Source organism: Miscanthus floridulus, chromosome 5 (genome assembly GCF_019320115.1).
Source record: "Miscanthus floridulus cultivar M001 chromosome 5, ASM1932011v1, whole genome shotgun sequence".
Classification (NCBI taxonomy): domain Eukaryota; kingdom Viridiplantae; phylum Streptophyta; class Magnoliopsida; order Poales; family Poaceae; genus Miscanthus; species Miscanthus floridulus.
The window spans coordinates 135,730,538-135,752,335 of record NC_089584.1 but is presented as its reverse complement, the minus strand read 5'-3'; the positions used below and the strand labels follow the sequence as shown (position 1 = coordinate 135,752,335).

At 47.2% G+C, this 21,798-nt stretch overlaps 2 protein-coding genes and 1 pseudogene across 2 annotated transcripts; 2 read left to right on the top strand and 1 right to left on the bottom strand.

Annotated features, from left to right (window-relative positions):
* Positions 1–8,971: 8,971 nt before the first annotated feature.
* On the top strand, positions 8,972–10,370 carry LOC136451208 (uncharacterized). The gene is made up of 4 exons (XM_066451942.1): positions 8,972–9,033; positions 9,163–9,283; positions 9,402–9,429; positions 9,532–10,370. The coding sequence occupies exons 1-4, from the start codon at positions 8,972–8,974 to the stop codon at positions 10,368–10,370; spliced, it is 1,050 nt and encodes a 349-aa protein (XP_066308039.1).
* A 976-nt stretch (positions 10,371–11,346) lies between these two features.
* LOC136453750 (pentatricopeptide repeat-containing protein At3g21470-like) lies at positions 11,347–13,304 on the top strand. The gene has a single exon (XM_066454305.1). The coding sequence runs from the start codon at positions 11,384–11,386 to the stop codon at positions 13,016–13,018; it is 1,635 nt and encodes a 544-aa protein (XP_066310402.1). The 5' UTR covers positions 11,347–11,383; the 3' UTR covers positions 13,019–13,304.
* A 479-nt stretch (positions 13,305–13,783) lies between these two features.
* LOC136453743 (stearoyl-[acyl-carrier-protein] 9-desaturase 1, chloroplastic-like) lies at positions 13,784–21,556 on the bottom strand (annotated as a pseudogene).
* Between the last annotated feature and the right edge of the window lie 242 nt (positions 21,557–21,798).

Here is a 21,798-nt window from a genome sequence, read left to right as displayed (position 1 = left end):
TTATTGAATTTGCTTTTGTTTTATAAGTAAAATTATTGCATATATATTATAAGATTTTATACATGGTCAAGAGGGGACCGTTACGACGAAATCGGCAGAGGGCCCTTAAAATCCTAGGACCGGCACTGAATATACTAGATGCATTACATAAGTTTCCCGTGCTGAGATGCAGTTCCAGCACAATAAACAGAAATATATAGCTACTGTAAAGACATGCAAACATAGAATGCAGAACACGGCAATGTCAAACACAGTTGCATTGATGACAACACGAAGTTCAGGAGCAGACTTCATCGGCAAAATTTTCAACATTCTTGCAAGATTGATCAGACTCCAATAACAATGCACCTATAAAAAGTGGCAGAAGCAAGTTTGCATGTCCACCACAGCTCAAGCACCGACTTTGTATATCCACCACGGTGCACCAATTTGATAACAAAACATCCCCGTAGAATCAACAGAAATTCAGTATTTAACATTGGACAGCAATTCATACTTCATAGCACTGAGGTCGTCATGTACTGTTCATGAGAAGGGGTCCTGCATAGTTGAGTTTGAGCTGTCATTCAACACAAAATTTGTGGTGCAAATAATATGATCAACTGAAGTATCATGCATAGAGCAGGAAATAGGCGCAAAGAAGTCGCCTGCCACTAAAGAAGCTGAAAGAGCACCATCATTGTCATATTGGGGACGATTCAACTCACTGTATGGGAATTGCTCCAAAGGATACTGGGTAAACAGATTTCCTGGTGCTGAAAGATTGAAAGAGGCAGTTTCCCCAAGGGGGAAGATATCGTTAATCTCTAGATAATTATCGCCAGCAGATACCAAGAGCGGATTCAAACATTCAGTATTCCCATAGGCAGGGAACAGGTTGCTAACAGTAGATACACCTCCTGACTCTACAAGCCTCACCAATTCGTGGTAGCAATAATCAGAATTTGTCTCAAGAGCTTGAGCCTCAGCTTCAGATATAGTAGGGAGACCAGTAAGCTGCATGAGGAAGGGTTTGTCAGCTCTCTTAATATATTCATGTAGTAACAGTCCATAAAGAACATGAAAGGGAGTCTAGAGTTTAAGAAAGCAAGTAACAGGTACATACCTTTTCACTAGCACCTCCATCATTATCCATGGATAGAAACTGAAACCATTCGTCAGTCTCCTCTGATGAGGTTCCACCAAATTCAGTGGGATCACATGCATCTAAAGCATCAGAAGCACAATTTGCAGTAACCATTTCACTTCGATTACATCTTGTGACCGGCAACCCGTCACGGGGTACCGGGATGGTGTACGGAGGGCTTCGGCCTACATAGAACTCGACGATAAACGCAAAGAGATGAACGATTTATACTGGTTCGGACCCTCTTGTCGAGTAATAGCCTTTACGTCCAGTCGACGTGTAACCTTTTGCGTTGTATTAATTGTATGATTGTTAGGGTTACAAGGGGGTGCACCGTACCTCTTTTTATACAGGGGAGAGGGTGAGGGCACGTATCTAGTCCTAGTCGGTTACAAGAAAAGGGTCCTAGTCCTACTACAGAATCTGACTTTCATAGTAAGTCGACTAAGTCGATCTGTAATAGCTTGAAGTCCACGCCACCTTGTCTCGTGCCCTTCAAAAAATCATGGGCCATCCCAGGGCCCATCCAAGTAGTACCCCCATGGGAAACCCCTAGGACCCTGGTCCGTCAAGCCCCCAAACGTGTCATGGTTGAACTTGGAAGCCTTCTTGTTCCTCCTGATCTTGCTGGATAGAAACAAACATAGTCCGAGTGCTTTCACCAGTGAAGCCATGAGGTGCTCTGTAAAGCCTCCGAGTGACGTGCACTTTTTCGAAAAGTGCACTCACTGAGTGTAGCCCCCGAACCTCTTGTTGTTTGCAAAACAAAGAGTTAGAGGGTCTAAAAGAAAAAAATATATCTCGTAGAGGATATGTACCATGCAGCCCCCGAGCCTGTGTCTGAGTACTTGTACTCGAGATAAGGATCTAAAAAAGAATATACTCGAGGATGAGAGTGTCAGCGAAAATTATTGTCATGTCTGCTTGTACAGAAGCAGGTAAGACATGTCAAAATCATATGCAAAGCTTTAGTATAGTTGGTCCAAAGATGCTCAGGATATTCATGGAAATATGCCATCAAAGGTGCTACCGGGTGTACTGTGACTTCACATGTGCTGGGAAAAGGCCGTCTGTACACCAAAAACGTGTACTAGGGCGTACTATACCCTTGTAGTGTAGCACGTGAACCTGTGTAGGAGTCAGTAGCTTGTCCGTGTATTACGCATGAACCTGGTCCATAGACAACACTGAAACGCCTATAAAAACCCTCATGGCGAGCACTTGAACCTCAGTTGTAGAAGAAGCAAAGTGGCTCAGAGGTTGAGGCTTGCAAATATGGTGGTGAGCGAAGTAGACCAGCCCCCGGGAGTACTCGGTTGGTATAACCAAGAGCTTTAGTGACTAGAAGAATTCTTGTGAGAGGGTTTAGAGGTAGGCTAAACCCGCAGTTGTGCACAGTGGAGGAGTCTGGAACTGCAACTAGAAGAAGTCTTGTGACGGCTAGTAGGGGCACATCCAGCAGTCCCATGTCAGTTCTTCTAGGGTGCCTGTCGACGTCTGTCCATAAAGGGTCATACCCGAACCCGAATGGGTGGCAAGATGTGCGAATACCTCATCCTGCATACTAGCCTACAGGCTTCCTCATGCAATAGCTATGCTCCCAAGGGTAGTCGGCCATCAAATGTTTATAACCGGACAGTCTACTCAAGGTTCTAGGCTAGGACACACTGCACTTTTGTTATCTACCCAGATGCATTACTTTTCTCCTCTTGGATCTAGCTGCATCAGGTACGAAAGTACCTACTGAGAAGCACTTAGAGTATGAGTACTATGTTTCATCCGAGTAGGTGTTGTCTTTGTTATTGACTGAAAAAATCTTATATCCAATACTTGTAACTATCTAAATAAATAGTTGCTCAATGTTCTGAGTGGTCTTGAATCATGTAAAGTGTGCAACTCTGTATCCATTGAACTGTTGTTGAATAAAGAATCTTCATCCGGGTACTGCGTTGTTTAATACATACTGTCAAGCGATTGTCCGAGTACTGCATCAATCATCCGGGTACTTAACGATGTGACCATGTAGATAACGGTCGTAGCATGGCTAGTACCCGAAACGAAAAAATCCAAAGGATAACTCTGAACACATTGTGACGCGTTGGAAATCCTAAAAAGGCGTGCAACCATCGTATCAACCGTGCAGCCGCATTAAAATGGAAAGGAAACCAAAATGTCGCGCCCGTTCGCGTGATTATCGGGCCACATCACGGTAAAAACGCTATAAAAAGGAAACCGTTCCTGTGCATCATCTACCTCTGTTCCATTTGCTTCTTGCCTAAGCCCCCGAGCCATTGTGAGCACTGCCAATCTTGCATCTTGAAACCCTAGATATGTAAAAAAGCTCTGATTGATGGGTAAGGACAAGGACCCGAGCATCGCCGCCAAGAAAGTCGCTGAGAAGAGGGCGTTGGAGGTGCCAGAGATGGCCGTCGCCGCTCAGATCTGGCTGGCGCCGGTAACGAAGGCGAAGCATCTCTTGAAGCTCCATGAACAGGGCTATCTGCCAGAGTAGAAACTTGGGGAGTGGAAGGCGCCTAGAGAGCACCATATTCCCAATCTTGAGCCGGGTGAGATTGTTCTCTTTGTTCCATTCATCCAGCATGGGTTAGGGTTGCCAACTTGTCCCTTTTTGCACGGGTTATTACATTATTATGGCATTACCCTGAATCATCTAAACCCTAACTCCATCCCGCATCTTTTGATTTTTGTTCATCTTTGTGAAACTTTTCTTGGCATCCCCCTATCTATCACTCTTTTTCGCTATTTTTTTCAAACTGAAACCACACCCGGACACCACAAGTCCAAGTGTTTTGGGGTGTGTGAAAGGTCCTAATATGGCTAGAGGGGGTGAATAGCCTATTTAAAATCTACAAATCAACTAAAGCAATTTGATTAGTATAACAAATAGCGAAATGCAAACTTGCTCTAGCTCTACAAGGGTTGCAAGCCACCTATCTAATAATTCTAGTTGTTATAATCACTAGGCACACAATCCACTAGGTCACTACTCACTAAGAGCTCTCATAATTGCTACACTAAAGAGCTCCACTAGATGAACTTAATTCACAAAGCAAGCTCTCAAATCTAGCTACACTAAAGAGCTTGATATAGCTAGTTTGCGGGAATGTAAATGAGTAAGTGAGGTGATAATACCGCCGCGTAGAGGAGTGAACCAATCATGAGATGAATACTTTATCAATCACCAGGAGAATACCAAAGGGCAAGAGACAACCAATTTTCTCCTGAGGTTCACGTGCTTGTCAACACGCTACGTCCCTGTTGTGTCGATCAACACTCGGTGGTTCGGTGGCTAAGAGGTGTTGCACGAACCTCGTCCACACAATTGGACATCGCAAGAACCTACCCACAAGTGAAGTAACTCAATGACACGAGCAATCCACTAGAGTTATTTTTTGGCGCTCCGCTAGGGAAGGTACAAATCCCGTCACAATCACTGGAGATGGCCATGAACAATAACCAACTCATGCCAATCCTCCTTCGCTGCTCCAAGCCGTCTAGGTGGTGGCAACCACCAAAAGCAACAAGCGAATCCCACAACACAAATACAAACACCAAGTGCCTCTAGATGCAATTACTCAAGTAATGCACTTGGATTCTCTCCCAATCTCACCAAGATGATGAATCAATGATGGAGATGAGTAGGAGGGCTTTGGCTAAGCTCATAAGGTTGCTATGTCAATGCAAATGGTCAAGAGAGTGAGCTTGAGCCGGCTATGGGACTTAAATATAAGCCCCAAGAAATAGAGCCGTTGTACCCCTTCACTGGGTACAACATGGAGTGACCGGACACTCCGGTCACCTCGACTGGACGCTGGACCTCAGCATCCGGTCACGTGATGCGTGCCACGTGTCCCCTCTCTTCAAATGTTGATCACCCGATCTCAATGGTCAAGTGATGACCGGACGCGCTGCTGTGAAGTGATCAGACGCTGAACCCCAGCGTCCGATCATTTCCAGTAAGCATCCAGAGACAACTTTTTTACGACCGGACATGTCTGGTCATGCTCGACCGGACACACCCAGTGTCCGGTCACACGACAAGTCCCTATGCACTGTCATGTCAGCAGGACTGGACACAACCTTCCAACGTCTGGTCACTAAGTGACCCAGCGTCCGGTCAGAGACCGACGCCTGCGTCTTCATGCTTCACCTGACCGGATATGCCGGTCCTACCGAGACTAGCGTCTGGTCACTTACATTGACCTCCGTCTTTTCTGTCTAGGGCACCGGTGGCACCGTCGGACTATCCGCACTCTACGGGCGGACACTCCGTCGGTGAAGTTCCTAACCCTTGCTCAAATATGCCAACCACCAAGTGTATCACCTTGTGCACATGTGTGTTAGCATATTTTCACAAACATTTTCAAGGGCGTTAGCACTCCACTAGATCTTAAATGCATATGCAATGAATTAGAGCATCTAGTGGTACTTTGATAACCGCATTTTGATACGAGTTTCACCCCTCTTGATAGTATGGCTATCGAACCTAAATGTGATCACACTCACTAAGTGTCTTGATCACCGAAACAAAATGGCTCCTACCATTTATACCTTTGCCTTGAGCCTTTTGTTTTTCTCTTTCTTCTTTTCATGTTCAAGCACTTGATCATTACCATGGCATCACCATCATCATATCATGATCTTCATTTTCTTCACCACTTGGAATGTGCTACCTATCTCATAATCACTTTGATAAACTAGGTTAGCACTTAGGGTTTCATCAATTCACCAAAACCAAACTAGAGCTTTTAGTGTGCTGGTATTCAATTCCGCATGGGGAGGAAGAACGAGTATGTCCACTATACCTTGGTGGATTCTGTAAAGAACTAGAGGGCCGAGTGGTTATATGCGGGGAACATGTGGCCCCCCTAGAGGTGCATAGCAACACTGCACCAGTACCCAACAACCGTTGGGATAAGGAGACGCTAAGTGCAACAATACTTGAGGGTATTCATCATTTCCTCAAGCAAATCCGAGCCATGAAGGACCAAGGCCTCAGTGGAGTCGGAGTGGTTGCTAGCTTCATTAGGCGCTGAGTACAGCCTCTGTAGGAGAGGATCCACTATGGGTCCGAGTACACTAGGCCAGAGGACCTTGCCCGGATAACCACTGATGAACTAACGGAGGGTGAAGTTCTAGAGAGAATTCAGAACATGCTTGCGTCGGTACAGGTGATAACATACCAATACCCGAAGCATGATCATCAAAATTTGCCAACCACTATAAGTATATTGACATTGTGATCTGTAAATATCTTAATACTATGAAAAAACTGACTCTTGTGTGTTGATGTAGGAGTTGGGGTAGAATTTCAATGATTTGCCTGCCCGTCCTCCAAGTCCTGACTCTAGAGGACTTGGCGAAAGCGGAGCGGCGTCCAGCGGAGCAGATAGAGGGAGCACCGCCTCCGTCGCCCCTGTAGGCTAGGAAGCCGGGGGCGAGTCTGAAGGGAGCCCGGACATTGTCATAGTCTAGGCAAACCCAGGTGCTAGGCAGGGTGCCGCTAGCAAGAAACAGTCGTTGGAGGCCGATGTTGCCGTCAAGAGCGGGGCAGTGCCCAAGAGGCCCCATCGAGCCTGCACACTGAGACCGGGTAAAAGATGTTTAAACTATCTCCATGTAGTCTGAATTTTACCCTATGCTAAATCCAACTCGTGAACAGCTACTGCACACGAGGCAGTGGAGGAACAGACGGAAGAGGAGGAAGACACATCGTTTTCTATCAGACAGTAAGTATTCTTTTCAAATAAAATTCTGTTACTGAATTCTTAACATAGGTATACTTGGTGACGTTCATTTGCTTTTGGCAGGATGTCGCCACTAGACCTGTTGAGCACCCGGGTGCCAACTCAGAGTGATGGGATCACGCTTGGACAGGGTGCCGGCACTGTGAGTCATCAGGAGGACTCAATGCTGTCAGCATATGTATCAAGCCTGGAGTTGGGTAGATCGCTTAGTGGTATATCATTAGGAAAGCCCACCCTAAAGAAAAAATCTAGTCCCAAGTAAGTGTTGAAGTTTCCTCTATATGTTATTTCGTTTCTAGGACATCACTTGACTGCAACTCATAACAGGGTAAAAAAGACACTGAGTACCCGGGCGCAGAGTGAAGAGCCTCGGGTTGAAGAGAGCCCACATATCGATGTAAATATGGCAATGGGGACCCAATCCCTGATTCCCCACGGAGAATTCTTCCTTTAGGGGACGAGGGTGAAGGAGAATTGATCTCCACAGGGATACATTTGGTAGGAAAGCCGTCCCCGTCAAGGATGGCAGGGACAGGGATGGTTGGCTGGTCCCCGACCCCGATACCCGCCGACCCAACCCGTGAACCAACCACCAGTCAGCCAGGGCGCTAGGCCCATGTAAAGGCCCAACAAGTCATGGAGTATATAAACCGCCATTCCAACCCTAATTCCTCGATCCCTATCTGGTCACCCCCATCCTCCAGCCGTCGTGCCGCACGCGGTCTCGCTCGGCATCTCTCACTCTCGCTCTTGCACGCTCACGGTAGCGGAGGTTGCAGCCAGCAGCTCGCCCGTCATCAACTCATGCCCTCCGCCCGTGTAGCACCCCGAAGCCTCCGAGACCTGGTGGCGTGGCCAGACCATCACCAGCTGCGGAGCTGCCACGGCCCCTGCGTAGGAAACCTGCCGCTCGGTACGGCGGTACCTCCATCTGCAAGAAAGATGGTTGTTGGTTTGTTGCCATGTTGTGTTGCGTCTCCTTTTTCTCATCTTGCTAGTGGACAGCATTGGTGTATTGCATTTGTATCGTGCCTTTTTACTTTTACTTTCTCATCCTGACCCAAGCACTTGTGTATTTGTGAGATTTTCTTATTGATTTGTTTTTTATTTTGGCAGCAAAGAAGCTGTGAGTTGTAAAACAAAACAATCTCATTTCATATGATTCAAGATGTGTTGGTGGTTAACATTTATTCTTCTAGATTGTTGATTTGAGTAATTTTTTTCAAGCTTATATCGCGCGAACGGGGACCCTGTCGGGGATGCATTCCCCGCTCGGGTTCGAGGATGGGGAGAGAAGGTCCCCCGCCAGCTTTCACGGGGACAAGGACGGGGATGGGAGGACAATACCCGACGGGGAATTCCCCGTTGCCATCTTTATACCGATGGTACCCGGGTGGAAAAAGGCCAGGCAAGCGGGCTTGTGTCTCCACTCGGGTCCCCTGAGATACCACACGCATAGGGTCTGACGCTCGCTGATGGTGAAGCAGAGCAACCTACGCAGCCGGGTACTGCAGAGGGTGTGGAGGTGCTGCGGCCAGAGGTGGCGGCGGCTGAAGCGGGCGAAGCTCACCAGCCACCGGGGCCCGAGCCTACAAAGGCTACTACTGGTGAAGATGTGCAGAGCACGAGGGCTGACCCAAGCACTGCTACGCCGAGTGCTCCTTCCCCAGATGTGCCGATGACAAGCGCCTAGCAAGCAGAGGAGGAGGATGTTGTCCTAGTTACTAGACCGGGTACCCAGCTCCAGGCGTATAGTCTGGAGTTCGCCGAGTTGATGAGGTCTTGGTCCGGGCTGCTGAACCAGACTTCTGTCTTTAACGGCCACCTGAGGGTAAGTAAATGCATTTTGTCATTCCCTGCTATAAATATCTTCCAAATTCTCATTCCGGAAACAGTCATATGCTCAGGGCATGGAGCTGAAGGCCTCTGTCAGGGTCTAGGAAGCCTAGGCGGAGCTCACCTGGTTGAAGGAGGGGCAGGCCAAGAAGGAGGCCGAGTGTAATAATTCTTAATTTCTGATGTGCAGTTGCTTCCAAGACTGAAAGAAAGAGGAAATCGTGTACTGATCTTCTCACAAATGACCACGATGCTTGATATTCTTGAGGATTTCCTTTTTTACTTGGGGTACAAATATGCACGGTATGTATTTGATCAATCTTTTGTCTCATCTGTCCTCAAGTATTATGCATGGATAATCTTTGTTTCATCTTGACATGCTGTTCCTGTACTGCATTTTTGGCACTTCATGTTTGTGTTGGCACTTGGCAGCATTGATGGACAGACATCACTCTCATCAAGGCAGGAAAGCATAAAAGAATACAACAGAGCTGAAAGTGAAATATTCATTTTCTTGATGTCAACTCGAGCTGGTGGTCTAGGTGTTGACCTCGTATGTATTCTAATACTATTCATATTAGTTTTTTTCTCTAACATGAGTCTAGTCCCGTCACACAATTTTGGTAACCCCATCTCCATCATTGTCCTAACAACGCTTACTGTGTTTGCAGCCTGGAGCTGACAGAGTAATCATTTATGGTTAGTAGCTTTTGTTGTGTGTTCTTCCATGCAGACTTCTCAAATCAAAAGAATATAGGAATATAGTCCTCTGGGCACTAATTGTTGGTGTTCTGTTTACAGATCCTGATTTTAATCCGTTTATGGACTTGCAAGCACAATCTAGAGCACACCGGATTGGGCAGACCCGGCCAGTAGTTGTTTACCAGCTCATAACAAAGTGTTCAGTTGAAGAGAAGATACTGCAAAAGTCCAGGCAGAAGTTGGCTATAGAGAATATGTTAATGAACTCTTCTAATAAGAAGCCAAATGCAGATGAGTTGCAGTCTATACTTCTCCATGGAGCAAAGACAATTATTGACAAGAAAAAGATCAGTGCCACTTCAATCCATTATGATGAAGAGGCCATTGAGAATCTCCTGAAGCTAGACCCCGGTTTTGAGGAAAAGTGCTCCAAAGATGACAATGGCTATCTTGGGAGCATTGTGAGCTTTGCACACGGCATGGAGGATGAAGAACCTGGTTCCTCCAAAGTAGAGGACCTCAAGGTTCTGAAGCCTGCTACTCCCAAGGTGGATCTAGGCCGTGGCAAGAGGCAAAGGGGAGTTGCCAACTACAATGATGCTGTTGAGAACTCGGACATCGATGATATGTACGCTCCAGAGGGTTCCTCAAGTAGCAGTTCTGATGATGATTCTGACAACGACAACTATGAGGCCAACGGTGTGATTTCAGCACTTGTAGTTCCTGCATCTGAAGCTCTAAACATTGTTCCTGCAATTGGAGCTCCAGGAGCAATACATGCGCTTGAGGCCCCAAACATTATTCCTGCAATTGGAGCTCCAAGAGCAATACCTGCACTTGAAGCCCCAAAGGCTTGTTCCAATAGCAGCTCTTCATCTTCGTCTGATGACAACGGTGATAAGCCGAAAAGTGCAACTCTTGGATCTATCTTAACCTAGCTTTGTGCCAGTACCTGATTACTGACGCAAACACCGGTAACCATATGGGTTCGTTTTGCCTTTTGTTTATGCTCCTTTGGTCCCGAAGGTGGTAGTTCTTAGCCGTAGGAAGCAGATCGTAACTCTTGTACCTATCTTTGTGCTATAGTACCTGACTACTGGCGCAAACGCCGGTTACCAATATGGGTTCATTTTGCCTTCTGTTTATGCTCCTTTGGTCGTGGAGATGGAAATTAGGAGCCCTAGGAAGCAGGTCGTAGTCTTTTGTACAGGAGTGGTCCGATATGTAAATAAATTATATATGCTGCTGCCACTTGGTAAAATGAGATGTCGAGATGACATCTCGTTGAAGCTTATCTGATGGTACAATGATGAGCCGCGACCTTTGTTTAGGCTTTATCGTCTGAATTCCTTTTCTCGAAGGGCTTAAGGAACTTAATTCATTTTTTGCGCAAAAAACTTAGTTCATCTCTTCCTGCTAGCAAGATTTTTAATCTCTCTTTTCTCTACATAACATCTAGTATTGCCTTTCTCCACAAAAATAATATATAATTCTAGATATATTTTTGGTTAACATGTTTAAAGTTGGATCAAATATATAGTTAAAAATATTAATGTTTATAGCATGAAATAAGCATAGTTTAAAAATATATTTCACAACAAATTTAGAGATGGCCAGCAGAGGAGTCGCCTTAGAGCATCTCCAAAGCCTTTTTTAAATCTCACTCTCCAATTATTTTTTCATATCTTCTTGTCTTCTATATTTAGCTAATGAATAACCTGAAATATAAGATCACTATATTTGAATGGGAAGCCGTCGGAGGATAGTTTTTTACCGATCTCTGTTCCTGGAAGGATACGGAGAGTGATGCTCTTAGGTCCGGACTCCGGAGGAGCCGCCATGCGTGCGAGAGGGCCATAGCCCATAGGCGCGTGCGCCACGCGCGCTCAGCCTTGCATACGTATACGTACCCAGACGCCCAGAACCGGGGTCTAATCCGAGGTCCGCTCGCATGGCTAGCCGAGCGAGGCAACTCCACGCCATCTACATGACCAGCAGCTCGCATGATCCTAACAAGTGGGCCCACCTCGTCAGGGAGTACGCCTCCCAATCCTTGCTCCGGGAAGCCGCCCTCGTCTACGCCAGGAACGTGCCCCGCCGGACGCACCACCAGCCCCTCCTCCCCGTCCTCCTCAAGGCCGCCGCCGCCTCCTCCCCGGCCAATCCCGGACTCGGCAAGTCCCTCCATGCGGAGGCCCTCAAGTCCGCCTTTGCCCGCGACCTGCTCGTCGGCACCACGATCGTGTCAATGTACTGCAAGTGCGGCGCACTCGCCGACGCGCACAGGGCGTTCGACGAAATGCCGGACCGGAACGTCATCAGTTACAACGCGCTTCTCGCCGGGTACACCGCGGCGGGGGACATGGACGGTGCCCTGGCGCTGTTCGGTGGCATGCGTTCCTGGACGTATGTCACGTGGGCGACGCTGATCCGTGGGTTCGCGGAGAAGGGCAACATGCCGGAAGCTCGGAGGTGGTTCGAGGCCACGCCGCTGGGGATGCGGACCGTTGTCACGTGGACCGTGCTCGTGCACGGCTACGTGTCGACGGGGGACATGGAGGCGGCAAGGGAGGTGTTCGATAGGATGCCGGCGAGGAACACCTTTGTTTGGTCGTCGATGGTCACGGGATACTTCAAGGCTGGCGACGCCGAGGAGGCGCGTGCGGTGTTCGATAGGATCCCGACCCGGAACCTGGTGAACTGGAACGCACTGATCGCCGGGTACGCGCAAATCGGGTGCAGTGAGAAGGCGCTTGAGGCTTTTCATTCGATGCTGCAGGAGAGGGTAAAGCCAGACGAGTTCACAGTGGCGAGCCTGCTGTCAGCATGCGCGCAGCTCGGGTCGCTAGAGCAGGGGAAGAAAGTTCATGACTTCATTAACCGGGAGCATATCCGGAAGAACCACTTTGTGGTGAACGGTCTGGTCGATATGTATGCCAAGTGTGGTGACCTCGCGTACGCCCGACACATCTTTGATAGCATGAGATGGAAGAACACCGAATGCTGGAACACCATGATCTCCGCACTTGCAAGCCATGGTCGGAGCGATGAAGCACTCCACCTGTTCTTCCAGATGGAGCGCGCTGGGCCGACACCCAACTCGATCACCGTTCTTGCTGTGCTTGGAGCTTGCACGCATGGAGGGTTTGTTGACGAAGGATTGCAAATCTTCAACAAGCTCGATGCATATGGAGTTGAAACAGGGTTGGAACATTACGGTTGCCTGGTCGATCTATTAGGCCGGGCTGGAAAACTGAAAGAGGCCTACAAGATTGTCAAGAACATGCCTGAGGAACCCAACGAGGTGATCTGGGGATCGTTGCTTGGAGCTTGCAGAGTGCATGGTGATGCGGAAATGTCAAGATTGGTAACTGATGAGATCCATCGATTGCATTCTGTTCACGCATCGTCCAATGACGCAGAGTACATCATGCTGTCAAATATCATGGCTGCTTCGGAGAGGTGGGAGCAGGCAGAGCAAATAAGGAGGAAAATGGCGCGACGTGGGATTGAGAAGACTCCTGGCTGCAGTTCGCTTGAGCTTGGCATTCCTGAATACCAAGTGTGTGCAGGCAGTAGGCAGTAGTGCTCTGTGCAGACTAGATTACTGTAAGTTTGTTTAATAATTTTGTTTCATGTTTTTCATCGGTCTGATTTCAGTAGCTCACCCAAAGAAGAAATGATCTTGATGTGATGCGTTTGATAGAAAAAATAAATAAATCCAGACGTCGACCATTGCAGTCCTGTTCTAGAATTTGTGAGCTGCAATCACTGAACTTCCAGGTGTTTATTTCAGAAAGTTTGATTTCAGAAAGATTATTGTACTGTAGAAGATTATTGTACGCAGAATATTATTGTACTGTAGCCTGTTCGTTTGCTCGTATACGATCGTGGATTATAAGCTGGAACAGTATTTTCTTTCACACCAAACCAGCCAGCAGTAAATAATCCACGATCGTTTACGACGAAAAGAGATAAAGATGAAACACATTGGATGCATACATGCACAATCCAACTTATTGGAAATCTTATACAAAATCCAATAATCAATCATGCTTGTTGTCTTTAGCGGCTGCCGCGGTACCTAGTTTTGGCAAAGTTCACAAGCTACGAACGGTCCATTTTCGGTCCGTTTGGCACGCTCATCAGTTCAGTGGCACCACTGATTCTGCAATCTGGGCTCCAAATCGTACCATTTCTTGTGAAGATTCCAGAACATATATTTCTCGGAATTTTGTACTAGTACCGGAAAGAAACACTGTTACTGCATTTCAAACACATAAACACATTGTGAAAAAGACACGAACAGAGAGCGACATTACTTGACGATATCACAGTCAGCAACAAGTGCCTAAACAACCACTTCCGTATCAAAGATCCAGCTGAACTTGACCATCCTGGGCTCGTCCTTCTTGGCCCTGTCCTCGGCGCGCTACACGGCCCGGCGCATCCTCAGCGTGAGCCCACAGACGAAGTCCCTGGCCCTGCGGCCCTCGTCGGAGAGCCCGCTCTCCAGCTCCTGTTAGAAATTTAGGCATTTTCATTATCAGTTTAATTCAGAAAAGTAACATCAGCAGGTTCGTGACGGCATATACAGGGGCGGACCCAGGATTTCGCCATGACTAGGGCAGCCGAGCGGGGCCGGGCGCCGGGGCGGCCACTTGGGCAGCGGCTGACGGCGGGCGGGTGGCCAGCGACCAGCCAATGGCGGGGAAGCGGCCTGCGGAGCGCAAATCGGAGGCCGGAGGGGGCAAGCCGGTGAGGGGCAGCGGCAGGCGACGGCGTGGAGGTGGCCAGGAGAGCGAGGAGCCGAGCGGCGCGACTCAAGACTCGGCGCTGCGACTAGGGCAATGGCTCTGGTTGCCCTAGCGCTGGGTCCGCCCCTGGGCATATATGTGCATGTGTATATCTCTAATGAACACTAACATACAGATGAACATAGTAGCAGCGAGTACAGTAATCACAGAGATTAGAGTGTACCCAGCGGAGGGTCCCATGCCGAGGGCATCGGAGGCTCCATTCGCACTAGTCGACATAGTGCGTTGCTTGAAGTCGTGGACCACAGTCGGTGCAAAACGATGTGCGCGCAGAGGTACGGGACGAGGAAACCAGAAGGCTGCGGAGATGTGGTTCTCTCAGGAGTGGTTGCGGAAGGAGTTGATCTGGAGTGACGGAGGACTCGGATATATGGACGGGAAGAAGAGAGGCAGCGGAGAATCCCAGGAGACGGAGACAGAAGCGGAAGAGACAGTAACTGCCGCAATCAGTTCGCCTCCACAATCAAGGGGAGTAACTCCCGTTGTTATGTGGATTAAGTGGCAAAAGACTGGCCACGCCCGCCCGCTCGCCGCCCGCCTGCCACGGCCCAGCCCACGGCCACAGCCACGGCCTGGTCGGCGGCGGCCGCGGTGCGCGCGCGCGTGTGCCTTTGTTCTTTTCTTAGCTTCTCAATTTAGATGAATATTTTCCAACCATATAAGCTGAGTCAACGTTCAGTCAAAACCTCGTATGATATTAAACCATACAACGCTTAATGTTATGCACATAGAGTTTTATTTGATTCATTAAATATTATATGGGACAAGCCCATATTATATCCAATAATCCCCACTAAACTCTAGGGTTTGTAACAAAATAGTCTCAGAATCACATTTCTTTTATATACCAGTGTTTCAATGGAGACTGTTAAGTTGAACATCTATCTAGAACAATAGTTTCACTCAGTCACAACTGAACAATGGACTAAGCCTTGAATTGACAGTTTTGTGTGAGGTGAATGTCACTAAAGTCATTGGCTGATACTTGGCTGCAAAAAGCATCCCCTCTATTTGAAGCATATAAGTCATACTCCAGTGCCTTTTATGAGTATTTAGAGATCACTCAAATCTCATAGACTGTGACCAACAGCCTAACTCATATAGGTGTGCTCCTCAAAAGATGTTCTGTAGGACAACATCTTTGCTTTAGCAAGCCACTTAGAACACATTAAGGTAAGACCAAGCTGCCTTACAGATAGGAAAGACGTGCATCAGAAATGAGTCTTACTAGGGATCTTTCCTCACAATTTACTACTAGCTTGTTTCACTATTCTACTTCACGGGATCTCCGATCACATAGAACAGGTTGTCACTATAGTAAATTTTAAGTGGGTCTCAAACCCATCTCTCTCGATGCACTTTCTATCACATTACGTGATAGACCCTTAGTGAACTGATCTGCCAGATTGTTAGACGTATGAATATAGTCCAACGCTATTACTCTGAAGTTTCTCAATTTTTTGATAGATTTTAATCGTCTCTTAACGTGCCTTGTTGACTTCATGTTATCCTTAGAACTGTTAACCTTCGTAATTATAGTCTGGTTATCACAGTTCATAGAAATAGCCGGTATAGGTTTTTCAACAACCGGTAAATCCATAAGGAGATCACGAAGCCACTCGGCCTCAGAGCCAGCGGTGTCTAATGTTGTGAGTTTTACTTCTATTATAGACTTCGTTAAGATAGTCTACTTGCAAGACTTCTAGGAAACAACGCCACCTCCAAGCGAAAACACATATCCACTTGTGGCATAAAGCTCATCTGCATCAGAGATCCAGTTGGCATCACAATAGCCTTCCAACACCTTTGGATGTCCGGTATAACGAATACCGTAGCTCATGGTGCCTTTCAGATAGCGCATCACTCTCTCAAGAGCACGCCAGTGATCATCTCCCGGGTTTAACACAAACCGGCTCAGCTTGCACATAGCAAATGAGATGTCAGGCCTTGTTGCACTAGCAAGATACATGAGCGAGTCAATGATCTGGGAATATCTCAACTGATCCCTTGCTATTCTTTGATTTTTCCTCAATAGCACACTAGAGTCATAAGGTGTAGGAGCAGGTGCACAGTCACTGAACCCAAAGCGACGCAGTACCTTTTCCACATAGTGGGTTTGTAACAGAGTTACCCCACCATCACATTCTCTTTGAAGCTTGATATTAAGAAATAACATCAGCCTCTCCCAAATCTTTCATCTCAAAATTTTTAGATATAAATTTCTTCACCTCCTCGATCACTTTGAGGCTAGATCCAAAGATCAGTATGTCATCAACATATAGCACAAAATGACTCCTTTACCCCCACCATACCGATAGTACACACATTTGTCAGCTTTATTCACAACAAAACTAGCAGATGTTAAAATTCTATCGAACTTCTCATGCTATTGCTTAGGAGCTTGTTTTAGGCCATATAATGACTTTAATAATTTACACACCTTGCCTTATTGACCATTTGCTACAAACCCATCCGGCTGATCTATATAGATCTTCTCCTTCAACTCTTCATTTAGGAAAGCTGTCTTAACGTCCATTTGATGAATGATAAGACCATAAGAGGCTGCCAGGGAAAGCAAAACTCGAATTGTGATCAATTGAGCAACCGGTGAATAAGTATCAAAGAAATCATCACCTTCCTTTTGAGTATAACCCTTGGCCATAAGCCTTGCCTTGTACCTCTCAATAGTACCATCAAGTCTAAGCTTTTTTTTGAACACCCATTTGTAACCTATAGGCTTGCACCCATAGAAACGATCAACTATTTTCCAAGTTCCATTAGACATAACAGAATCCATCTCACTCCATACTGCTTCCTTCCATAAGTCAGCATCAGGAGAGGAATATGCTTCTTTAATGGTCGTTGGTGTGTCATCCATAAGGTACACAATATAGTCATCACCAAAAGACTTTACAGTCATCTGTCTCTTGCTTTTCCTAGTGACTATAGTGTTATTCTCCTCAGGATTTTGCACATAGGGTTTCTCAATTTGTTCTATTGGAGTAAAATTTTCATGTTCATGGGAAATTATAAATTTATGACCAGTTGTGCCAGGTGCATTTTTCATGGGAAACTCATTCTCAAAAAATATAGCGTCTCTAAATTCCATGATTGTATCAACAGCCATATCAGGAACACTAGAGTTTATTATTAAAAATCTATAACCCACGTTGTGAATTGCATAACCAAGAAAAACATCATCAACAGTCTTTGGTCCAAGCTTTCGCTTTTTGTTTATTGGCACATTTACCTTTGCCAAACAACTCCAAGTTCGCAGGTAAGAGAGATTTAATCTCTTCTTCTCCCATTCCTCGAATGGTGTAATTTCTTTGTTCTTTGTGGGCACTCTATTTAGGACAAGACATGCTGTCAATATAGCATCACCCTAACATTCCTTAGATAGTCTCATAGTCTCTAACATGGCATTAACCAAATCAGTTATAGTGCGGTTCTTTCTCTCTGCAATCCCATTGGACTGTGGTGAGTATGGTGACGTCCACTCATGAATAATTCCATACACCGCGCAAAACTCAGAAAATTCATTTAAGAAATATTATCCCTCACGATCGGACCACAAACACTTGATTTTCTTCTTAAGTTGATTTTCTACCTCAGCTTTATAGACTTTAAAATAATGCAATGCTTCATCTTTTGTTTTTAATAAATACACGTAGCAAAATCTAGTGCAATCATCTATAAATGTCATGAAGTATCGTCTACCGCCTTTAGTCAATTCGCCATTCATTTCGCATAAATCAGAATAAACGAGTTCTAATGGTGCCAAGTTTCTCGCCTCAGCAGCCTTGTGAGACTTGCGCGGTTGCTTCGATTGCACACACACCTGGCACTTAGAATTTTTGACTAAGTTAAATTTCAGGATTAAATTTAGATTTGCAAGCCGCGTGAGACAGCCAAAATTAATATGACAAAGTCATGAATGTCATATATTTGACTCATCCGAAACATTAACATTGTTCACCACTTTATTACACACATCATCAAGCAAAGATAAGCGGAACAAGCCTCCGCAATCATAACCTTTTCCAACAAATATTCCATGTCTCAACACAACACATTTATTAGACTCAAGTATAATTTTAAAGCCATCGTGATACATCTAAGAAGCGCTAACAAGATTCTTCTTGATGGAGGGGACATGTTGCACATTCTTTAATAGTATCGTCTTTTCCGAAGTAAACTTCAGAACGACCGTACCAGCACCAAGAACACACGCATGTGAACCGTTTCCCATCAGCAAGGCTCTACTTCTGCCGACCTGATAGGAAATAAACAAAGAAACATCAGCACATACGTGAATATTAGCACCACTGTCCATCCACCACTCAGGTGAAAGACAAACTAAAAGAACAAAAGGTAAAGAATTACCATACCCAGATGTTCCTCCTCCAATCTCGCTAATTACCATGTTTGCTGATTTCTTTTCTTGCTTATATTTATGGTCTAGGCACGCACTTATCCAATGCTCATCACTCCCGCAAACAAAGCATCTTCCACATTTCTTGTTGTTTTTCTTCTTAAACTGTGCAGTCTACTTAGGCTTTGCATTGTTGTTCTCTTGCATGTTCTTCTTCTTTTTGTTACGAGATGCAAATGAGTTTTTTTGCACCATATTGGCAGTGGAAGACTCAACTCCTTTTCTACGGTTGTCTTTTGCTCTCGCCCTCTCCTCAACATCAAAAGATCCAATAAGCTCAGCCACGCTAAACTCTTGTCTCTTGTGCTTTAGAGAAGTAGCAAAATCCCTCCAAAAAGGTGGCAACTTAGCGATTATACCACCGACCATAAACTTGTCGGGCAAAAGACATGGGAAATGTTCTAGTTCCTTTGCCAGCGCCTGTATCTCATGAGCCTGTTCAACCACAGAACGGTTTTCAACCATTTTATAGTCATACAGCTGCTCCATAAGGTACAACTCATTGCCATCATCAGAAACCCCAAACTTTGCCTCAAGAGCATCCCATAACTCTTTGCCTGATGTGCAAGATATGTAGTTTTTCTCATACTTGGGATGAAGTGCACTAATTACGGCGCCTCGAAACAGGTTATCGGCAGCCAAGAACTTTTGCTCCTCCTTAGGAGTAAACTGTTCAAGCTTCCCCTGTGCGGCGTGATAGAAGTTCATCGCAGTCAACCACAATACCATCTTGGCACGCCATATCATGAAATTCTTGCCATCAAAATTATTTGGCTTCAAAACAACAACAAAACCACTGATGGAAAATTACCTATTATTATGTTTTTAGATTGTTAGAAATTTAGGCATTTTCATTACCAGTTTAATCCAGAAAAGTAACATCAGCAGGTTCGTGATGGCATATATATGTGCATGCGTATATCTCTAATGAACACTACAACATGCAGTGATAACATACAGATGAACACAGTAGCAGCGAGTACAGTAATCACAGAGATTAGAGTGTACTCAGCGGAGGGTCCCATGCTGAGGGCATCGAAGGCTCTATTCGCACTAGTCGACATAGTGTGTTGCTTGAAGTCGTGGATCACAGTCGGTGCAGGATGATGTTCGTAGTGCAGTCCCATGAACGGATCACCAGGAAGAAGATACCGCCTTGAAGTTCTGCAGGCAATCACCAGGAAGAAGATGTATGAGGATGAGCAGTCGTGGATCGCTCCCCCAAAAACCTAATCGCCGCTCACCCCGTGCAGGGTTCTCAGGCGGACGAGGGTTCCGGAGGCACCTGCTCTCCCGCTACTCTGTGCGCGCAGAGGAACGGGAGGGAGAAACCAGAAGGCTACGGAGATGTGGTTCTCTCGAGAGTGGTTGCGGAAGGAGTTGATCTGGACTGACGGAGAACTCAGATATATGGATGGGGAGAAGAGAGGCAACGAAGAACCCTAGGAGACAGAGACGGAGAGACAGTAACTGCCGCAATCAGTTCGCCTCCACTATCAAGGGGAGTAACTCCCGTTGTTATGTGGATTAAGTGACAAAAGACTGGCCATGCCCGCCCGCTCCCCGCCTGCCACGACCTCAGCCCAGCCGGCGGCGACGGCACGCGCGCGCATGTGACACGCCTTTATCCTTTTCTCACATTCTCAATTTAGATGAATAATTTCCAACCATATAAGCTGAGTCAACGTTAAGTCAAAACCCCGTATGATATTAAACTTTACAACGCTTAATGTTACACACCATAGAATTTTATTTAATTCATTAAATATTATATGGGCCAAGCCCATATTATATCCAACAGCTCCCACCGCTTGACAAGGAACTCAACGATGTCCGTGTAATCCCGGGCGGTGTACACGCCGAGGCGCTGGGCGACGGCGGCGAAGTGCATGAACAGGTTCATGTCGCGGCCATCGTGCATGAGGTGCGCGGGCATGGTGATCCGCTTGCGCATCATGTCCGCGATGGCGAGCACCGCGCCCTCCGGGTATAGCCGTAGCAGCTGCTCCACGATGCACCCGTATGCCGTCTCATGCCGCTTCTCGTTGGCGGCAATGGTGCCGTAGGTGCACGCTAGGACGTCGTCCCCGTGCGCCCTAGCTAGCCACGCGGTGTTGCCGTGTGAGATGGTCATCGCGTGCTCCTGGAAGCTCGTGTAGACGAAGCCCAAGTACGAGTTGTTCTCCGTTCCGGGATCCTGCAATTCAGAAAGAAAACCAGCCTCGGGAGTCAACATCATAGAATGCACGATGCACTATAGTGGAGAATTGTTGCATCCAAGAGTCCAAGACGATGGTGATGCGTACCATGCCAGAGCCGATGAGGTACTGGACGGTCTTCTCGACCATGCGCATGTCAACGCGTCCAGAGAGGTACACGTACTTGCCGAGGATGTCGCCATGGTGGTCCAGGTACGCGTCCAGACCACCTAGGGGCAGGCGCTGGCACTAGTCTCATCGCGGACGCCGTCGAGCGTGTTGATCATGGTCTAGTACGTGGGCAGCGCCTCCTCCGTGATCATGTCACCCACGAGCATGACGAAGTACTTGTCGGGCAGCCCTGCGGCATGGGCGCGCAGCTCCCGAACCTCATGCTCGAACATCTCGGATGAGGAGTCCGGCAGGAAGTCCATCGGTTGCCAGCACTCCTCCATGGGCTTGAGCAGCGGCAGCAGCGACCACGTCGCCTAGCCCTCCAGCGACCGGAACACCTTCGCCTTCTTCGGCAGCATCGAGTGTGTCACGCGGGCGCGCGTGGCGAGAGCCGCGACCGCCACCGCCGCCGACTCGTGGCATTGCCGGCGGCGCGCGGGGGCTGGCGCCACCACCGCCACCGGGCCGCGGGCGCGGATGGCGATGCCATGGGCCTACATCATGTCTGTTGGGTTGGCTTCGCTGCGTATGGGTTGGATACTAGAGGAGGGAGTGGACAACGGTTACTGTGGAGTGTTGGGAGAGAGTTTGTTGGACGGCGAGCGAACATCGGCGCGTGGGAGATGGGATGCGATAAGCTAGATCGTGGCGTGGGCTTTGGCTGGTGGGTGGAAAACCGGCGAGACACCTGCTGGCTCTGGCTGGGTTGGTTCATGAGTTGCCTGCACGCATGCTTGGTCGG